Source organism: Ceratotherium simum, chromosome 29 (genome assembly GCF_057802395.1).
Source record: "Ceratotherium simum simum isolate JZ-2026a chromosome 29, ASM5780239v1, whole genome shotgun sequence".
Classification (NCBI taxonomy): domain Eukaryota; kingdom Metazoa; phylum Chordata; class Mammalia; order Perissodactyla; family Rhinocerotidae; genus Ceratotherium; species Ceratotherium simum.
In genome coordinates this window covers 8055588-8073647 of record NC_141928.1, presented here as the reverse complement: position 1 = coordinate 8073647, position 18060 = coordinate 8055588, and the positions used below count along the sequence as shown (strand labels likewise).

Here is an 18060-nt window from a genome sequence, read left to right as displayed (position 1 = left end):
GCACTGGAGGGCGCCCATGCCAAGTCAGCAAATAAGCCACATTCAATATTTGACCCTTACTCACTTCTGGCCCCTTGGGCCAGGCTCTTTCCATGAAGCCTGGCACCAAGTGCTGGTGAGCACACCATGCCAGGAAGTGGCTAAACAGCCCAGACTAGGCAGTAAAGGACCCGGATCCCCTACACACGCAAGCCACTGCCAGTTCGCCTAGTGCGGGCTGGATACTTTCTGAGACTGGCTATGTCTCAAGCTATAAATGCGTCTTCTGTTTAAATGCGCTTTTTAGGGCAAAGGTGCAACTGGCTGAACCAGAAAGCTCAAGTCTGGTCAAGTGATGGGGGACTGAGAGACGTTTGGTTTATTCATCTGTGACTTGTAATTTGGCTTAATTTGGATGAGGTTTTACTTTTTTCAGACGTATACATTCTTATATTGACTCTAGACAGGGCTAACCAGTCCGTGGCGGCGACAGGTTTGGGATTAGCCCATTTTACACCAACGACATTCAAAACGGAGACAGTAGCAGGAGCCAGGCGGTGGCGGGGTTCCTAGGAGTGGACCGGCCACACAGGCAGCGCCCCGCGGCCGGCAGGCGGCGCTGTCCCCATCCGGGCGCGCTCCTCTGGGCGCGCGGCGGGGCAACTAGAGCACCCCGCCCGGGAAATGTCCCTTCCTGCCCTCCTATCCCGCGGCGGGGGTCAGTGTCGCATGGAGCGGGAACTACGGCCTCAGAAGAGGGGGCACTTGGCCCCAAATCCCGCGGAACGTCGGGTCCGGGGGAGGCGCTGGGGCCTCGGGGACGGGAGTGGGGTCCGGGGCGCGATCCGGCGCGGCCGAGAGGCGGCGCTGGTCCCAGGTCCAGGAGGGCCAGCGGACCTCGGGAGGGGGCGCCCGATCCCGCGGCTCCGCTGCCGCTTCCCGGGAAGTTTCAAGTTTGAAAGTCCTGGCGGAGGAGCCGGGGCTTCCGGAACCTGCGCGGTGGAGAGGAGGGGCCGAGCGGCCGGAGCGGCGCCATGGAGGAGGGGGCGCCGCAGCAGGTGAACGGCGCCCGGAGAGGCCGGGCTGTGGGCGCGGGCCGAGGGGGGCGGGGAAGCCTCATTCACCGCCCCGGGCGCCCCGAGCTCCCGCCGCGTCCTCAACCCCGCCCTCGAGATCCGCACCCCCAACCACTCCCCGTATCCCCTCTCAGCCCCTGCCCCGGGCCCCCCTACACGTTCGCAGTGCAGACCTGCGCTTTGGGGGTAAGTCGTTCGTGCCCCCTGGAAACGTCCCCAAATCACCCCCGAGTGACTCAGAACCTCCAGTCAGGCCAGTCCATGAGCACGTCCGAATCCGCAGTGAGGGCCACCGGGGTGGGCCCCAAAGTTTCCCAAAATCGATTCTTCCAGGTAGGAGTCTATCGTGCGGGCACCTGGGGAGGCGTCCTCGGGGGAGAAGAATGTGTGCGCAGGCAGAAGGGGTTCCGGGAGGGGCCCGTCTTCGCGCACCTGGGGGGTCCTTCCCCAGCACTCGGGCACCGGGGAGTGTGCACGCCAAGGGGAAGGGCCTAGCCCAGCTCCCCGGCGGGAACCTTCGGGTACACAGGGTTCCGGCCCACATGGCGAGGGGCGGGGTTCCTGCCAGAGCTGGCAATAGGTGCGCATGGGCGCAGGGGCCAAGGCTGTGCGCTTGTCTGTTATTGGGGAGGGAGAGGTGGAGTTCTAGCCCAGAGCAAACGAGGGCGTGGGCATTTGTGTACAAGATAGGGTCCCGGCCGCAGAGCAGAAATGGAGAGGGGTGTGTGCACATGGCGGGGCTCCAGCACCAAGCAGACAGGACCGTGGGCTATGCTCGAGGGTGAGGCGTCCTCCACAAGACTCCTTGAGTGCCCCCACCCCAGGCTTGGGCAGCCTTCGGGGCTACGTCTGCCCCCTCCCACCGCCTTCCTCCGGAGGCCCCTCCGCCTGTTCCAGCAGTGGCTTGTACACATTTTCCGATTTCCTGTGAACCTCCGCCCAGCAGCGGCGGCTGGGTGACTCAGGACCCCGGTGGCCGGGCCCCCAGCTCTGTGGGATCTTTGTTTGCTAGGGCCTTTGGCTCTGGCCCTCTGGCCTAGGGCCCTCAAAGGATTTCCTGAGCCCCGCCCCTGCCCCTGGCCTCCCAAGGACCGGCCAGCAGGCCAGTGGAGGCCTGGGGTAGGGGGTCCCTGAGGCTCCGGTAGCCACCCCTTCCACTGGGCTCCGGAGATGGATGGCGGAGAGGTAAGGTGGAGGCTCTGCCAGAGTCCCTGTGTGGGGGGCATTGTGGGTTACCCTGGGCTGAGGTCAGCTTTGGCCCCGGGTTGGTTTGAAATGTTGGCCTCTTGGAAGGAGGTTTTCCTCTTCCTTGCTCCAACCTGGGGTGAAGCAATGAGAAAGCCTCCACTTCCTCCCAGGAGCCGAGCTGGGAGTGGGTCCCCAAGACCTCCTCAAACCCCCTCTCTGTGCCTCTGCTCTGCCACCTGAGACACTGGGACATCAGGGGACAGCCCTGGCCTCTGCTCGGGCCTCTGGCTGCCCTCTCTGTGTGACCTTGGGTGAATCTCTAGCCCTTTTCTGGTCCTGAGTCTTAGCCTGAATCCCAGCCTAAGAGCAGCCTGGTTAAGCGTGGCTGGCAGGCAGAGGCTGGGGCCTGAGAGATGGTTGGTGTCTCCCTCTCCGTGTTGTGGCCTTGGGCAAATTCCTTGACCTCTCTGTGTCTCAGTTTCCTCATCCATAAAATGGGGATAATGCCTGCACCTGCCTCGTAGGGTTGTTGTGGAGACTGATGAGTTAATGTATGCAAAGCTCTTAGAACAGAACCTGGCACCCAGTCACACCATATAAACGTAACAGTTTTTCCCCTGACCCTTCTCTAATGGCAGAGGACAGGAGCGTGGGCTGGAGAAATAGCCTTAGGGTTTCCATGTGGCTTAGGGGTCCTAGCTCTGAGGTCAGAGATGCTTCCCAACCCTGCGGGTCAGTCCTGGGTGCCGTCCACGCCTCCCTCCCCCTCCACCCGTGGGGAGCTTAGGGCAGTGGCGGGGGACCGAGTGGCATGACTCCTCTGCCGTTCCACAGCCTGGGGCGGGCCAGCGGCCCCCAGAGGATGAGAAAGAGGTGATCCGCCGGGCCATCCAGAAGGAGCTGAAAATCAAGGAGGGTGTGGAGAACCTGAGGCGGGTGGCCACCGACCGCCGCCACTTGGGCCACGTGCAGCAGCTGCTGCGGTCCTCCAACCGCCGTCTGGAGCAGCTGCACGGGGAGCTGCGGGAGCTGCACGCCCGCATCCTGCTGCCCAGCCCCTCGCCCGGCCTGGCTGGTGAGTGAGGAGTCGGAGCAGACGCCTCGGGGCAGGAGGCGCTGCCGACCCAGCTCCCCGGCCTTGACCTTGGCCATTCTCAGATCCGCACCCCCAGGGCCTCAGGTCGCCCCTGCCCAGGAGGGGCAGGGAAGAGAGAGCTAGGCCACAGGGGGCTCTCGGCTCTGGTGAGGGGTTCATGTGCCCCACGCTCCATGCACACAGAACCTGTGGCCTCAGGACCCCGGCCACCGGCAGAGCAGCCGAGGGCCGGGCTCCTGGAGGCCCTGCGGAGGCAGCTGCAGGTGGAACTGAAGGTGAAGCAGGGGGCCGAGAACATGACCCGCACGTGCGCCAGTGGCACACCCAAGGTGAGGCTCGCAGGGCTGATGGAGAGACCGGCGCCCGGATTATCAGGGTGGGCGCTGCTCCAGCCCCCATTCTGACAGGGACCTGTAACCTAGCCGCTGACTCTGTAAGGGAGACACAGTCCTACCTCTTAGTCTGCTGGGTGAGTCCCAGACCCCAGCTTGGTGGGGAAGGCGTGGCTCGAATCCCTAGTCTAACAGAGAGGGCACCACACCGGTCTAATGGGAGAATCCCAGCCCCCGGCCCAACTCCCAGCATGACGTGGGGAGCTTGGCCCTGATCTGATGGGGGAGGCTTGACCTCAGGCCATGTCTGGTCTGATGGAGGAGGCTCTGCCCTGGACCTAGTCTAACAAAGGAGGCTTGGCTTTAACCCTGGTCTGATAGGGGAGGCTAGCCCTGGTCTGATGGGGCGTATGTCATGACCCCATAGGAGAGGAAGCTCCTGGCAGCTGCCCAGCAGATGCTGCGGGATAGCCAGCTGAAGGTGGCCCTGCTGCGAATGAAGATCAGCAGCCTGGAGGCCAGTGGGTCCCCTGAACCAGGTGAGGCCTTGAGAAGTGGGGATGGGCAGGGCAAAGCAGGGCATGGGCCTGAGGGCTGACCCCCTCCTCTCAGGTCCTGAGCTGCTGGCAGAGGAGCTGAGGCATCGACTACACATCGAGGCTGCTGTGGCCGAGGGTGCCAAGAACGTGGTGAAGCTGCTGGGTAGCCGGCGCGCGCAGGACCGCAAGGCGCTGGCCGAGGTCAGACCCTGGTCCCCTCCCATGGCTGCTCCTCTCTGAGGGTGTGCTTGTTCTCTTATGAGCCTCTGCAGTGGCAGGGGGCATGCCTGGGCTGGCTGCGTGGGATGGCAAAGAGGAGGCACATTCTGTTTAGACCTCACAGGAGGGGTGTCTCCGGGTGGCCCCCCGCCCCAATCCTCCCTGGGCCACTACCCCCTGCCTGTGTCCCCTCTGCAGGCTCAGGCCCAGCTCCAGGAGTCCTCCCAGAAACTGGACCTCCTGCGGCTGGCCTTGGAGCAGCTGCTGGAGAGACTGCCCCCTGCCCACCCTCTGCGGGGCAGAGTGGCCCGGGAGCTGCGGACTGCTGTGTCTGGGAACCCCCAGCCTTCAGGGACCCTTGTGAAGCCCACTGCCATGACAGGTAGCTGGGAGTCCCTCCCACTTCAGAGCTCCCCTTCCCTTTGCGAGAGGACCCTGAAACACAGTGCGGAAGAACTTTGGAGAAGGGTTCCAATCCTGGCCCCCTCCCCAGCTGTGTGACCTTGGGCAACTGACATCCCCTCTTTGAACCACAGTTTATCCATCTATAAAATGGGAATGATAACAGCACCTACGTCATAGGGTTGCTGTGAAAATTCAGTGAGTTGTTGAATGTGAAGTGCTAAACACAGAGTCGGCACAGTCAGCTCACGATCAATGAAGCTATTATTTAAATGAGTACCCATGATAATGCTTCAAGTGCCAATGTTAGGGAGCTCACAGCCCTGGAGGCCTTGGTACCCAGTCCTGGGCGGCTTAGACTGTTAGAAAGGTCTTTCTTATCTTGAGCTGAATCTGTCTCCTTGTAGTGGCAGCCGAATTGCAATCAACAAATAATCTGAGTGTGTCGACTTTGGAAGCCCTGAGCTTCCCACCTGGGTGACCATGCCAACTAGAGAGCCCAGCGCCTGCCCACTCAGAAATGGTGCAGGGGTAGACAGGCCACATCCCACTGTGAGCAGAGCTAAAAAGGGAAAGTACAGGGGCTGGATGGGCCCCCTCACCTGGCCTTGGGGAATTAAGGAATGCTTCCTGGAGGAGGTGGTATCTGAGCTTGGCCTTGAAGGGCTTATGGGAGTTGGCAAAGTAGACAAGTTGGGGAAGGCAAGGGGAATGGCTCGTTAAAAGGCCTAGAATTCAGTTACTCAGGGCCACCCCAATCCTGTCTCCTGGCTAAACCCCCCAGTTCCTCGAGTTGTTCTTAAGATGATCTTCCAACTCCGAGCACTGCCTTTGTTTACAAGCCCCGGGCCCGGACTCCCTAAATGGTGCTCTTAGGGCTAGAGTCCCACTGCTTCCTCTACCATTTGAGGGACAAAACTCTAATGACCTTAAAAATGAATCCACTTTGTTGGCAAAATATGCTTTGTGGGAGGTGGGGCAGAGCTGGCACTCATTTCCACTGTATAGATGGGGAAACTGAGGCCCAAGGAGGAGGGGAGACAAGACAGGCAGCCAGGCTTCCTGCTCCCCAAGCTCTCCTCCCTGCCTCGCCCTGAGCCCTGTGCAGCATGTCGTCAGGGCCTGTGGCTCCGTGAGGCCTGGCTGAGATCTGAGTCTCGCTCCTCTGTCTGTATGTCCCCCTACTTTCCCCAACAAGAGAGTCCTCAGGAGGGGAGGGCCAGTTGGTCTGTCTGGAGGGTGGCAGGTGGCTGCCAAGGCCTGACGTGGGCAGGGTGTGGGTTTAGCCGCCTCCAGGAGAGGAGAGCATTTTGGGGTCCCAGGGGCCCGTTGGTGGTGGCAGTGGGAGGATGGCACTAAGTCCTTCCTCATGCTCCTCCACAGGGACGCTGCAGGTCCGCCTCCTGGGCTGTGAGCAGCTGCTGTCAGCCGTGCCTGGACGTTCCCCGGCGGCTGCGCTGGCTGGGAGCGCCCCCCAGAGCTGGCTTCGGGGCAGGGCCAAGCAGCAGCGTGGTGGAGGCGAGCTGGCCAGTGAGTAGGGGGCACAGGGAGCTGGTGGGCAGCAAAGGACACCCACTCACAGCCTGCCCTGAGCCCTGGCTCTGGCGCTGCAGGCGAGGTGCTGGCCGTGCTGAAGGTGGACAATCGTGTCGTGGGCCAGACGGGCTGGGGGCTGGTGGCCAAGCAGTCCTGGGACCAGACCTTTATCGTCCCCCTGGAGCGGGTGAGGCTGGCCCTTGTGCCATCACGGGCCATCCTGGGCCACGGGGTGGAAGGCCAGCTAGGTAGGGGCTGGTGCTGTGCCCCACCCCTCAACCTGGCCTCCCTGATGTAGGCCCGAGAGCTGGAGATTGGGGTGCACTGGCGGGACTGGCGGCAGCTGTGCGGCGTGGCCTTCCTGCGGCTGGAGGACTTCCTGGACAATGCCTGTCACCAGCTGTCCCTCAGCCTGGTGCCACAGGGCCTGCTCTTTGCCCAGGTGCCCAATGGCCCCTGCCTTCTGACCTCACAGGCCCCTGGCTCCATCGGAGCTTGATGGCTGGAAGGGCCTTCAAGACTGTGCGACCCCCCTGCGCATAGAAGTGGAAATTGAGGCCTGGAGGGAGGTCTCCAGGAATGCAGGATTCCCAGTCCTTTACAGGAGTCTAGAGGCCTGCGTCCTTGTCCTGACTCTGCACTGCCTCATGTGTGACCCTGGACAAGTGCCTCTCTTCTTTGGGCCTCAGTTTCCCCATTGGTACCAATGAGGATGTTGAATCCATCTTTCTGGGCCCTTCTGGCTCTTGCATCTATTGACACTGGAGGCTCAGGCTGGGATCCTGGAGGCAGGGGCGGTGCCAATGGCAGATGGGGTAGGAGGGTCTTCAGCCCTGCCCCCTGCTCCCACAGGTGACCTTCTGTGACCCCGTCATTGAGAGGAGGCCCCGGCTGCAGAGGCAGAAACGCATTTTCTCAAAACGCAGAGGTGTGGAGAGGAGAGGACTGTGTGTGTAGGGAGCAGGGCAGGGCCCGTCATGGGGTCCTGGACTGAGCCTCCCTTTTGCCCCCAGGTCAGGACTTTCTGAGGGCTTCCCAGATGAACCTCAGCATGGCAGCCTGGGGGCGCTTGGTCATGAGCCTGCTGCCCCCCTGCAGCTCCCCAAGCACGATCAGCCCCCCCAAAGTGTGCCTCCAGACCCCGGCCACACCCCAGGGGACCGCCACCCCTGCCTCACCCAGGTGAGGAGCCACCTGCCCCAGGCTGCCAGCTTCTCTGAGGCGTCCGCCTCTCTCCAGGTGCAGTCAGTGTCTATCTTTCTTTTTTTTTTTTTTTTGTGAGGAAGATCAGCCCTGAGCTAACATCCATGCTAATCCTCCTCTTTTTGCTGAGGAAGACCGGCTCTGAGCTAACATCTATTGCCAATCCTCCTCCTTTTTTTTTTCCCCCCCAAAGCCCCAGTAGATTGTTGTATGTCATAGTTGCACATCCTTCTAGTTGCTGTATGTGGGACGCCGCCTCAGCATGGCCAGAGAAGCAGTACGTTGGTGCGCACCCAGGATCCGAACCCGGGCTGCCAGTAGCGGAGCGCGCGCACTTAACCGCTAAGCCACGGGGCCGGCCCGGTGTCTATCTTTCTGTCCCCGTTGCTCACTCTGTGACGTCTGTCTCAGCATGGCTGTGTGTCTGTCCCCCCAGCTATTCCATCTGCCTGTTCCCCTGCCATGTGTCTGCTTCCTCCCCACAGTAACTTCCCGCCCAAGAAGACCCCCTTGGGAGAAGAGATGAGGCCCCCGCCCAAGCCCCCGCGCCTATACCTGCCCCCGGAGCCAACCCCTGAGGAGAGGCCGGTGAGGGGGCTGGTAGCCCTGGGGGCTGCCGGGGTGGGGGTGGCAGGGCTGGAAGGAAAGAGGGAAGGAAGCCCCACTCTGCCATGAGCCCCTCTGCCCTCACAGCAAATCAAACGCCCCCACGTGGAGCCCAGGACTCGACTTGGGCCATCTCCAGCAGCCTCAGCTACCAGGTACCCCCTTAAGGTCACCTTCATGTCTGAGACATTCGTCCACTCACTTGAGGGTCTACATGTCCATTCATACATCGCCCCGCAGCTCCTTGGCATATTCACTGGCTCGCTCTCGGGTTCTTACTCACTGGACCCACATTACTGAGCTCCAGCCGTATGCCAGACTCCGGGCAGCTACCATCCTAGGAGCCCCCAGCAGGCTCTCTACCCCTTCTCCCTCCTGCCCCTTAGGTGGGGACAGCCTAGGACTGGGTGTGGAGGTTTGGAGTGGCTCTTGGTGGAGGCCCAGCCTTTGTCCAGGGGGCTTCCTGTGCCCTTTCTCTTGCAGGAAGCCCCCTCGGCTTCAGGACTTCCGCTGCTTGGCTGTGCTGGGCCGGGGACACTTCGGGAAGGTAGTGGGCTGAGGAGGGCACAGTGGAGGGGGCGGGCAGGCCCCAGCACGTTAGCTAGGGGGCCGCTGTGATCATGGGGTAGTGGGCGGGGGAAGTGAAGGCTCCCCGGTACTGCCCGCTGGAGCCTAGCCTGTCTCTGGTCCCCAGGTCCTCCTGGTCCAGTTCAAGGGGACAGGAAAGTACTATGCCGTCAAAGCGCTGAAGAAGCAGGAGGTGCTGAGCCGGGACGAGATAGAGAGGTGTGCGGGAAGGCTGGGGCACCGGACCCGGGGAGGTACCCAGGATGGCTGGCCTGGGCTGTGGGCACCAGGAGGCAGCTGGATGCTCTTGGGGCTTTGAAGGGGTGACCCTGTGGGGCCAGCCAGGCCTGGGTTCTCTTTTTAGCACCTGCAGTTGTGAACCGTGTGCGCTAGGGCAGGTCCCCTCTTCTCTCTGCACCTCAGTTTCCTCCTCTGTAAAATGGGACGGTGGCAGTGGTGGTTGTGCAGGTGCAAGGACCCGTGTGAGCCCTTGATACATAGAAACCATCCCTCTACCTGCCGGGCACTTTGAACATCCAGCGAGCCAGGGGTGTTGCATGGGTGGCAGGGCACGGCCAGCGGAGGTGTTCTTTCCCTCTGAAACCCATGCCCTCCCCTGCAGCCTGTACTGCGAGAAGCGGATCCTGGAGGCTGTGGGCCGCACGGGCCACCCCTTCCTGCTCTGCCTCCTTGCCTGCTTCCAAACCTCCAGCCACGCCTGTTTCGTGACTGAGTTTGCGCCCGGTGGTGACCTCATGATGCAGATCCATGAGGACGTCTTCCCTGAGCCCCAGGCCCGGTGAGCTCCCATCCCGCCTGACTGCCTCTTCCAGCAAGCCTTCCCTGGTTCCCTATCCCCAGCCCCCTTCATCCTGCTTCCTCCAGGGCACCCATCAGCAGAAGAACGTGGAGTCAGGGAGGCCTTGATTCAAATCCTGGTTATCAACTCTCACAGCATTTGTGACCTTGGGCCTCAGTTTATGTAGTTGTGAACTGGGCTAATAATAACTATTTCATAGGCCTGTTGCATAGAAGAGCACAACATTAATAATTACCGAGCACAGGGACCGGGGAAGAGTAAGTGACTGGCGGCTGGAGTTATTTCTTGCCCACCAGAATGCAGGCTCTGGAGCTGGGTTTGCGTATCAGCTCTGCCACTAGCTGTGTGACCCTGGCTGTATCACTTACCTGGGGTCTCAGATCCTCATTTGAAAAACAGGCGTGTTGAGTATCAACTGCAGGCTGCTGGGAGGAGACTGGGAGAATGGGCGTGAGAACACTCAGCTTCGTCCCTGGCACAATCTAAGAGCCCAGGAAGGGGAGGCCGTTAGCAGGCAGCAACCCTGGGACAACTTTGGGGCCGTTGTCTGGAGGAGTCCCACCCCCACCCAGTCTCTCACCCACATCTGACTCTGGCCGGGACATCCGGGCATCTCCAGACCATGGCCATCCTGGTGTCTCCCTGCCCTGCCCCCTGCAGTCCTGGGTCTGAATCCCCCCTACACCACCCCCTTTAGGTTCTACCTGGCCTGTGTGGTCCTGGGGCTACAGTTCTTACACGAGAAGAAGATCATTTACAGGTAACTTGTTGCTGAGATGCTGGGGAGTGGGCGAAGGGCACAGATGCTGCCCAGCTCCTGGGCTGCTCTGGGGCCAGGCCGCTGTTCCCTGGGCCTTGGCCCTTCTCAGCTCCTTTGATCTGCCCCCCTCGCCCTCAGGGACCTTAAGTTGGATAATCTTCTGCTGGATGCCCAGGGTTTCCTGAAGATCGCGGACTTTGGGCTATGTAAGGAAGGTGGGTGCCATCTGTCCAGGAGCCCATGTCCTCCAGCCTTGCTCACCCAGCCCAGGCCAACAGGGCTGTGGGCAAGTGACATCTCCCAGGAAATCTTGCCTGGGCCCTTGTTCCAGGAACTAGGTGGACATATGGCTCCTTCTTCCCAGCCCTAGAAGCTCTTTTTTTTTTTTTTTTATAATTTTATTTATTTATTTATTTTCCCCCAAAGCCCCAGTAGATAGTTGCACGTCACAGTTGCACATCCTTCTAGTTGCTGTATGTGGGACGCGGCCTCAGCATGGCGGGAGAAGTGGTCCTCAGTGCGCGCCCGGGATCTGAACCCGGGCCGCCAGCAGTGGAGCGCACACACTTAACTGCTAAGCCACGGGGCCGGCCCCCAGCCCTAGAAGCTCTTAAAGAGCCCAGCTTGCCCTTGGCCAGAGGAAGAGCCTGTGCTCGGAGCTGGGAAAGGGCACTAGGTTCTGCTTTCTGAGCGACCTTGGCGTGTGAGCTTTGGCTGGGACTCAGCTTCCTCATCAGTCAGATGGCATAAAAACCGTTCCCATCGCCGAGGAATGGGGCGGGGCTTGGCACAGGGTTCGGTTCATGGGGTCATAAGGGTTGGCTGTTGATTTAACAACCACAGGGGCTATTATGGATGAGACACACTGAGCCAGCATCGGTATGGATGTTGGTTTGCAGGGATCGGCTTTGGGGACCGGACGAGCACCTTCTGCGGCACCCCAGAGTTCCTGGCCCCTGAGGTGCTGACCCAGGAGGCCTACACGTGGGCCGTGGACTGGTGGGGGCTGGGTGTGCTGCTCTACGAGATGCTGGTGGGCGAGGTGAGTGCTGGACCAGGGCTGCGGGGCCTCTAGGTCGGGGTGGGTGGGGGTGGCCCACGCACCCTGCTGAGCCCCCATCCCTGCAGTGCCCATTCCCTGGGGACACTGAGGAGGAGGTGTTTGACTGCATTGTCAACGTGGACGCCCCATATCCCCGTTTCCTGTCCGTGCAAGGGCTCGAGCTCATTCAGAAGGTAATCAGTGCAGGGTCCAGGGCTGGGCCGGCCAGCTGCTCCTGGCTTACGGGCCGCCCGCCACCACCCATCCTCGGGGCCCTATGGCCCAGCTCGCTTGGGATATGTGGGGTGGCGGGCCGTGCCTGGGGCCGAGAGCCCTAAGTGAGCACCTGGTGTCTTGCCCAGCTCCTCCAGAAGTGCCCGGAGAAGCGCCTGGGGGCGGGTGAGCAGGATGCTGAGGAGATCAAGACACAACCTTTCTTCAGGGTGAGTGGCCAGGGCTGCAGTGGTCCCAGGCGCCTGGCACAGTGGGAAGCATGGAGTGACCACGGGGGCTGCCAGTCCCATCGTCTCAGGCACCTCTCCCCTGCCCCCAGACCACCGACTGGCAGGCCCTGCTCGCCCGCACCGTCCGGCCCCCCTTCGTGCCCACCCTCTGTGGCCCTACAGACCTGCGCTACTTTGAGGGCGAGTTCACGGGCTTGCCGCCTGCCCTGACCCCGCCAGACCCTTGCAGCCCCCTCACCGCCCGCCAGCAGGCTGCCTTCCGGGACTTCGACTTCGTGTCAGAGCGATTCCTGGAGCCCTGAGGGCCTCCGGGCATGTCTGCCCCTGTCCCCCAGACTGAGAGACTCTGCTCACCCACCCGTCTGCCCACCAATGCGCCCTGCCCTGGAAGCCCAGGCCTTGCCTGGTATTTATGAGCCCTGGGGACTTCAGGTGGCGGCCACATGCCTGCCGTCACGGGCTTGGCTCAGTCATTGGGCAGAGTGCTCCCCCCCAACTGCCCACCCCTCCTCTGCCTCCCAGCGAGACCCGGACCACAAAGGGTGGCACAGCGAGGAGCAGTTTGGTTTGTTTTTTAATACTTGACTTGCTTTATGGATTATTAAAGTTATAAAACTGCACTGGAGGCAGCCTGCCTCGGGAGGTGGGTGGGGGTCTCAGAAGCCTGGGTCGTTTGTATCTGAGCCCCCCGCAGGTCCTCTTCCTCCCGTTCTTCCTTCAGAGGGCAGGACTGCCCACTGAGGCTGGGGTTCTGTGGTTCAGCTCTGAGGCCTGGGAGGACTGGGCAGGAGTGAGGAGCCCCAGGCCCTCTGAGGGCCGGCCCCGGCTGGGTGCGCCCCTCCGGTTTTCAGGCACAAGATGGTGTCCCTGCCTCCAGCAACCCTAAACAGCTTGGCTGCTACCCTCCTCCTCCTCCTCGGCCCAGAGGGTCTCCCAGGACCCCGAGGGCCAGCCGCAGAAGAAGTGGGCCAGGTTGCGGATCAGGCCGCGGTCGAAGGGGTTCCCGGGACGCTGACGGAGGTAGGCGATGCGGTGAGAGGAGATGAACTCCCAGGTGGTGGTGTTGCTGCCCACCAGGTAGAGGTGTGAGGCCAGGAGCAGGCCGGCCACCAACGAGAAGAGGGACAGCAGCAGGAAGGTGGCGAACAGGAGCCCACTTGACCGCAGCCACAGTCCCCAGGGCTGGAAAAACCGGAGGCCAGACCTGCAGGGCAGGAGAGGGATGGGGACGCAGAGCTGGGGGAGGGCAGGGTGCCCCAGGGAGCCCGGGCGAGCAGGTCATTTGGGAGGGGGTCCGAGGCCCCTGAAGACGGAGCTCTGGCCCTGTCCGCACCCTATGGGCGCCTGCTGGCCGCCCTCCCCTCACACCCAGGGCGGGGGAACCCACCACGCCAGGTATAGGCCCCACAGAAGCACCACCAGCTGCAGCGCCAGGTAGGCTACGAAGAGCGGGTGGTTGCGCTCCCCCACGCAGTTCTCCATCCAGGGGCAGTGGTGGTCGTAGCGGCGGACGCAGCGACGACACTCACGGCAGTGCCGGGCCCGCAGGGGCTGCTGTGGGAGAGAGGTCAGGGCCTGAATCTGGGAGGCCTTCCTGGAGGAGGGGTGAGGCCAAGGCCCTGGGGCAGGAGGGAGTTGGGGAGGACCCCTCCCACGGAGGTCCCTGCATACCCACCAGCACGAGGCAGTATCTGCAGCGCCGAAGGGGGATGGTCTGAGGGACCATGGCTGTCTGTTCCTCTTTGGCCTCCTCCTGAAAAGTGGGGGACAGGGTATAAGAGGGGATCCCCTTGGGACGCAGATGGCACTGGTGGGCGTCTCCCTTGGGGGTTAGCTTAGCTCTGGGTGTGCACATTTTGGGGCCCATCTCATGCATAATGGAGGTGGTGGGGTGGGGCGGAGTGCCCTGGACTGAGCGAGGCTGTGTGACCTTTGCCAGTAGCTTCCCCTCTCTGGGCCTTGGCAATTTCCTCACTGTAGGATGAGGTTCTAGGGCTGGCAAGAGGATTCACTGAGATGCTCCAGGAAAGCCCTCCGCACACAGCCTGGCGTGATACTGTTTTTGGGCCCTTGGGTCCCCTGTTGGTGGGAGTTCAGGCCCCTAGAGGCCCCCTGGTTACCTGGGGCTGGGGCTGAACATTCACGTAGCCGGGGTCCATGAGTGACACAGCCAGGTAGAGCAGCAGGGAGCCCAGCACCAGGAGCAGGAAGATGAGGGGCAGGAGCAACTCCCCCTGCTCCTCCCACTGCCGCAGAGCTGAAGAGGCCGGGGGAGGAGAGTGAGGCTGGGGCCGGGCCGAATAGGAGGGCGTGTCGGGGTGCAGCTGGAGGTGGGGAGTGTGTCCCTGGCTGAGCAAAGGCCTGGAGCGGGGGTTCAGTGAGTGGTCAGGTGTGGCCACTGCATAGGATGCAGGAGGGAGAAGTTCAGGTGCAGCACAAAAAAGCAGTTCATCTGCACTCTCTGGAGGGCAATAGGGGACTATGGAAGGTTGTAGGGTGAGATCTGTTTCTGGAAGTCCTGCTGCTAGAGTAAGGGAGTGAAGGGGCCAGACTTGACTGGATGTAGGGCAGAGGGAGGAGGGGTCCCCAACCTCTGTCTCCTCGATGGGGCGAGACTGGCCAGGTCTGGGATGCCCAAGAGACAGACACAGAGGAGGACGGGGCCAGCAGGCTCAGACGCTGCAGAGGGACACGAGGGGGGCCCAGGCCAGAAATGGTCCAGCCCACGCAGGTGACTGAGGATTTGGGGCGGGTGGGGGGCTGAGGAGTAGGGGTGTGAGACAGCCAGGCAGCAGAGTGTGGAAAACCGCTGTCGCTTGGTTGTGAAAGAGTGGAGAAAGAAGGGGGGTGGGGGGTCCTTTCTGATGGGAGACTGAGCAGGTTTTTAGGCTAAGGGCTAAGGCGGTGGAGGGGACTTGAGAAGGTCTTGGGAGGAAAGTGAGAACCCCCAGTCCAGGGGCTGAGGCTGGAGTGAGAGGGTAATGGGGGCTGCCATGGGAACTTGTGCTGGAGGCGGCCTGTGGCAGGTAAAGAGGATGGAAGTTGGGGTAGGTCGGTGGGGTGAATGGGTGCTACCAGGGCAAGCAGGAAGGATGGGGACGTGGGGGACAGGCCGCTCGCCTACGCCTACGGTGTGTTCTCTTGCCTGAGGGTGGGGAGCCTGGACTTGGGCAGCTAGTGGCCGCTGGAGTGGGCGGGATGCCAGTCCTTGATCTAGTTGATCCTCGGAATCTTACGGAAGGAAGGTTGGGAGTCAATTCCTGGGAAGGATCGGGTGGGTCCCGGGCTCAGGGGAGATGGGGCTCGAGTTGGTCCTCGGATCTGGTGGGCACCGGATGGGTCCTGGGATGGACAGGGCATCTGGCAGGGATCTGGAAGATGCTGGGATTAATCAGGGATCAGCTGGGTACTAGGCGGAAAGCAGGTGGCTCTTGGAATAATTGATGGGGCGGGCGCCTCAGGAGCTGGCGGAGATGGGGTGAATCCCAGGATCTCTGGGGCTTCGGCAGGGGACCCAGTGAGACCCAAAGGTCTGGGGAACCACGCGGGATCGGGTGGGTCCGGGGTCGCGCGAGGTCCGGCTCACCGGTGTCATGCAGGAAGAGCACCAGCGTGATTCCCCAGGTCAGCACGGTGTGCCCGGTCCGCACCAGGACCCCGGGGCTGAGGAGCGCCCAGGGCGCCATCGCCTCTGCCCCGGGCCCTACCCGGAAGAAGCGCCCAGAGGGCCGGTCCCTCCGAGGGAGAGGGGCCGCGGCCAGCCGGGGATTGGCGGATCCAGGAGGTGGGCGGGGCCGGATTGGGCCAGGGAGGCTACCTATTGGATGGCAGCTGCGGCCGCGTAGGCCCTCGAGCCAACAGGTGCCTGAAGAGGCCGAGGGCGGGGCCGGCGCGCGCGCAGCCGGTACCGCCCCCCAACCCCAGCCCTACCAGCCAGGTAACTTTCGAGAGCCGGGGAGCAGGCGCGAGCCTCGGCCCCGCCCCCTGGGCTCTCAACCCCGCCCCAACCCCACAGCCTCGCGCATGCGTGCAATTCCTTGGCCCGTTCGAAGAGCCAGGTGTCTGTTGTGACTCTCGGTTGTGGAATTTGCCCGTTTCAGAGATGTGATGACTGAGGCTTCGAGGGGGTCAGGACTCACCCAAGGTTGCTCCGTGGTGGCACTCTTACCGCCTTGCTCTTCAATTCAGATATGGCAAACGGGACGAGAGCAATGTGGTCTGTGGTGCAGATTCCGTGGAGGGCCCAACTTGGGGCAGAGTCAGAAACACCAGCACTGCGCTTTCCTACCTGTGTGAGCTTGGGCAAGTTACTGAACCACTCTGAGCTCTGTTTTCTGTCTATATAATGGAGATGATAATAGTACCCCCCTCCTAAGGTGGCTGGGAGGATTAAATAATGGAAATACAGTGTCTAGCACAGGACTGTCTTGTCTCCCGGCTCTTAGCCAGCACCTACACCCTGCCAGACTGACTTGCCCAACCCGAGGCTCCAGGCTATTCTAAGATGAAACCCCATCATTCACTGCTCACACTCCTTCAACTGTGTCCTCAGGGCCTTCCCCATTCAGCCCTGATACCAACATCCACCTTCTTTCTCCTTCGGGTTGGCCCCCTCCTGGCTCTTCCAGTACACTCTTCTGACATCTGTTGTTTTTGTCAGCTCAGCATCCCTTTTTCTGCTGGGGAAGTGACTCTTCCCCACCCCTTCCCCATCATCTTCCATCCACAGTTCTGGAAGAACTGTGACCCCCAGTCCATACGGTGGTAGGAGACAGGATGTGGGCATGTGACCCAGGAAGGCCAAACAAAGGTCCCCATCTCATTGTCGCCAGTGATTGGTCCTAGGTGGTGGGCATGTGACTTGGCAGGGCCAATCAGAGTCATTCTGTGAGAGTACTGTATAGACGCTGAGAGAGAAGGGGCCATTCTTTTGGATCTCAAGTACAAGGAATAGGGTTTAAGGGCAACTGGCAGCCGTCTTCACACTGTGTGGAGAGTGTAGCAGGAGAGAATGAGGCCAGCTGATAAAAAGACACAGAGATAAGCAGCACTGAAAGAGGGAGCGAGAGAGAGTCTTTTTTTTTTTTTTTTTAAGTTTATTTTATTTTATTTTATTTATTTATTTTTTTATGAGGAAGATCAGCCCTGAGCTAACATCTATGCCAATCCTCCTCTTTTTGCTGAGGAAGACCGGCTCTGAGCTAACATCTATTGCCAATCCTCCTCCTTTTTTTTTTCCCCAAAGCCCCAGCAGATAGTTGTATGTGACAGTTGCACATCCTTCTAGTTGCTGTATGTGGGACGCCTCCTCAGCACGGCCGGAGAAGCAGTGTGTCAGTGCGTGCCCGGGATCCGAACCCGGGCCCGCCAGTAGCAGAGCGCATGCACTTAACTGCTAAGCCACGGGGCTGGCCCCCGGGAGAGACAGTCTTAACCACATTGTCTGGGCCCCTAGATCCAGCTATGTCTGAAGCTGATCTTAACTCTAGGTTCCCCAGTTGCATTAGTCAATGAATTCCCTCCCACCTTTGACTAACCTGGGTAGGTGTTTGAGTTGAGTGTCACTTACAGCTCAGTCTTGATTACTGCAATGGGTGCATGACTTAGTGTGCTGAGTGGAGACCTCTAGCACATTATCCACTTAATGAATAATCCTGAAGCTTCCATGAGTCAGTCACTGTGCTGGTATCAAAGATAAACAAAGTTACACACTAGTTAAAGCACTAGGACAGATTTTAATCTGCAATATACTACTGCAGTAAGGAAGAGGGTCCAGTGTGAACTGAATGCAACTCTGATTTGTACAGAGGTGGCTGGGCATCTTAAAGGGAGAAGGAGGGAGTGGAGAGAGGGGACACCGGGAGCTTGAACAGACTCAGGGAAGTGAAAAATTACAAAGGTTGGTCAGTGTACATGCTGCTGAGGCCAGCTGTGTCTGCTAGCTGGCGATAATTAAGTTAGGCTGTCATCCTCCCACAGAGACTGGGAGACAGAGGCCCGATCCTTCCTGAGGATTACATTTTAAAGGAATGGCTTTCAGGTCCTGAATTGTAAAAGAAGATATAAATACATTTCAAAGGGACAGAGGGAGGATTCACAGCTGTAAGCCCTTTTTAGTAAACACTCTAAGACTAAGATGGGGTGGTGTGTGGGGCCTATCTTCAGTGGTGGCTAAGACAAACAGTCGATTCTTCTGGCAGCCTTGAGCTTTCTCAGGCAGGCACTTTAAGG

General features: G+C 60.6%; 2 protein-coding genes across 7 annotated transcripts; one reads left to right on the top strand and one right to left on the bottom strand.

Moving 5' to 3' along the window:
* Window positions 1–959: 959 nt before the first annotated feature.
* PKN3 (protein kinase N3) lies at window positions 960–12449 on the top strand. The gene is given in 24 exon segments (XM_087418972.1): window positions 960–1037; window positions 1190–1309; window positions 1311–1388; window positions 3078–3318; window positions 3523–3668; window positions 4099–4210; window positions 4284–4411; window positions 4628–4811; window positions 6215–6361; window positions 6445–6554; window positions 6666–6809; window positions 7220–7295; window positions 7381–7549; window positions 8056–8158; window positions 8264–8331; window positions 8660–8723; window positions 8871–8962; window positions 9366–9542; window positions 10261–10323; window positions 10462–10538; window positions 11223–11365; window positions 11452–11559; window positions 11728–11808; window positions 11919–12449. Coding segments are annotated over 24 exon segments (2868 nt in total). The 5' UTR covers window positions 960–1013; the 3' UTR covers window positions 12132–12449.
* On the bottom strand, window positions 12386–16593 carry ZDHHC12 (zDHHC palmitoyltransferase 12). Of its 6 annotated transcripts, XM_087418982.1 has the most exons (7): window positions 16417–16593; window positions 15969–16117; window positions 14975–15060; window positions 13950–14086; window positions 13505–13582; window positions 13217–13383; window positions 12386–13033 (listed from the first exon to the last, which is right to left on the bottom strand). In XM_087418982.1, exons 1-7 carry the CDS (start codon window positions 16471–16473, stop codon window positions 12712–12714), a joined length of 996 nt encoding a protein of 331 aa, XP_087275108.1. In that variant the 5' UTR covers window positions 16474–16593; the 3' UTR covers window positions 12386–12711. The 6 variants fall into 6 exon arrangements, with proteins under 6 accessions (XP_087275108.1, XP_087275111.1, XP_087275109.1 ...); XM_087418985.1 differs by lacking the exons at window positions 14975–15060; window positions 16417–16593 and adding an exon at window positions 15066–15200 and having other exon boundaries at window positions 15969–16015; XM_087418983.1 differs by lacking the exons at window positions 14975–15060; window positions 15969–16117; window positions 16417–16593 and adding exons at window positions 15066–15200; window positions 15416–15560.
* Window positions 16594–18060: the final 1467 nt, after the last annotated feature.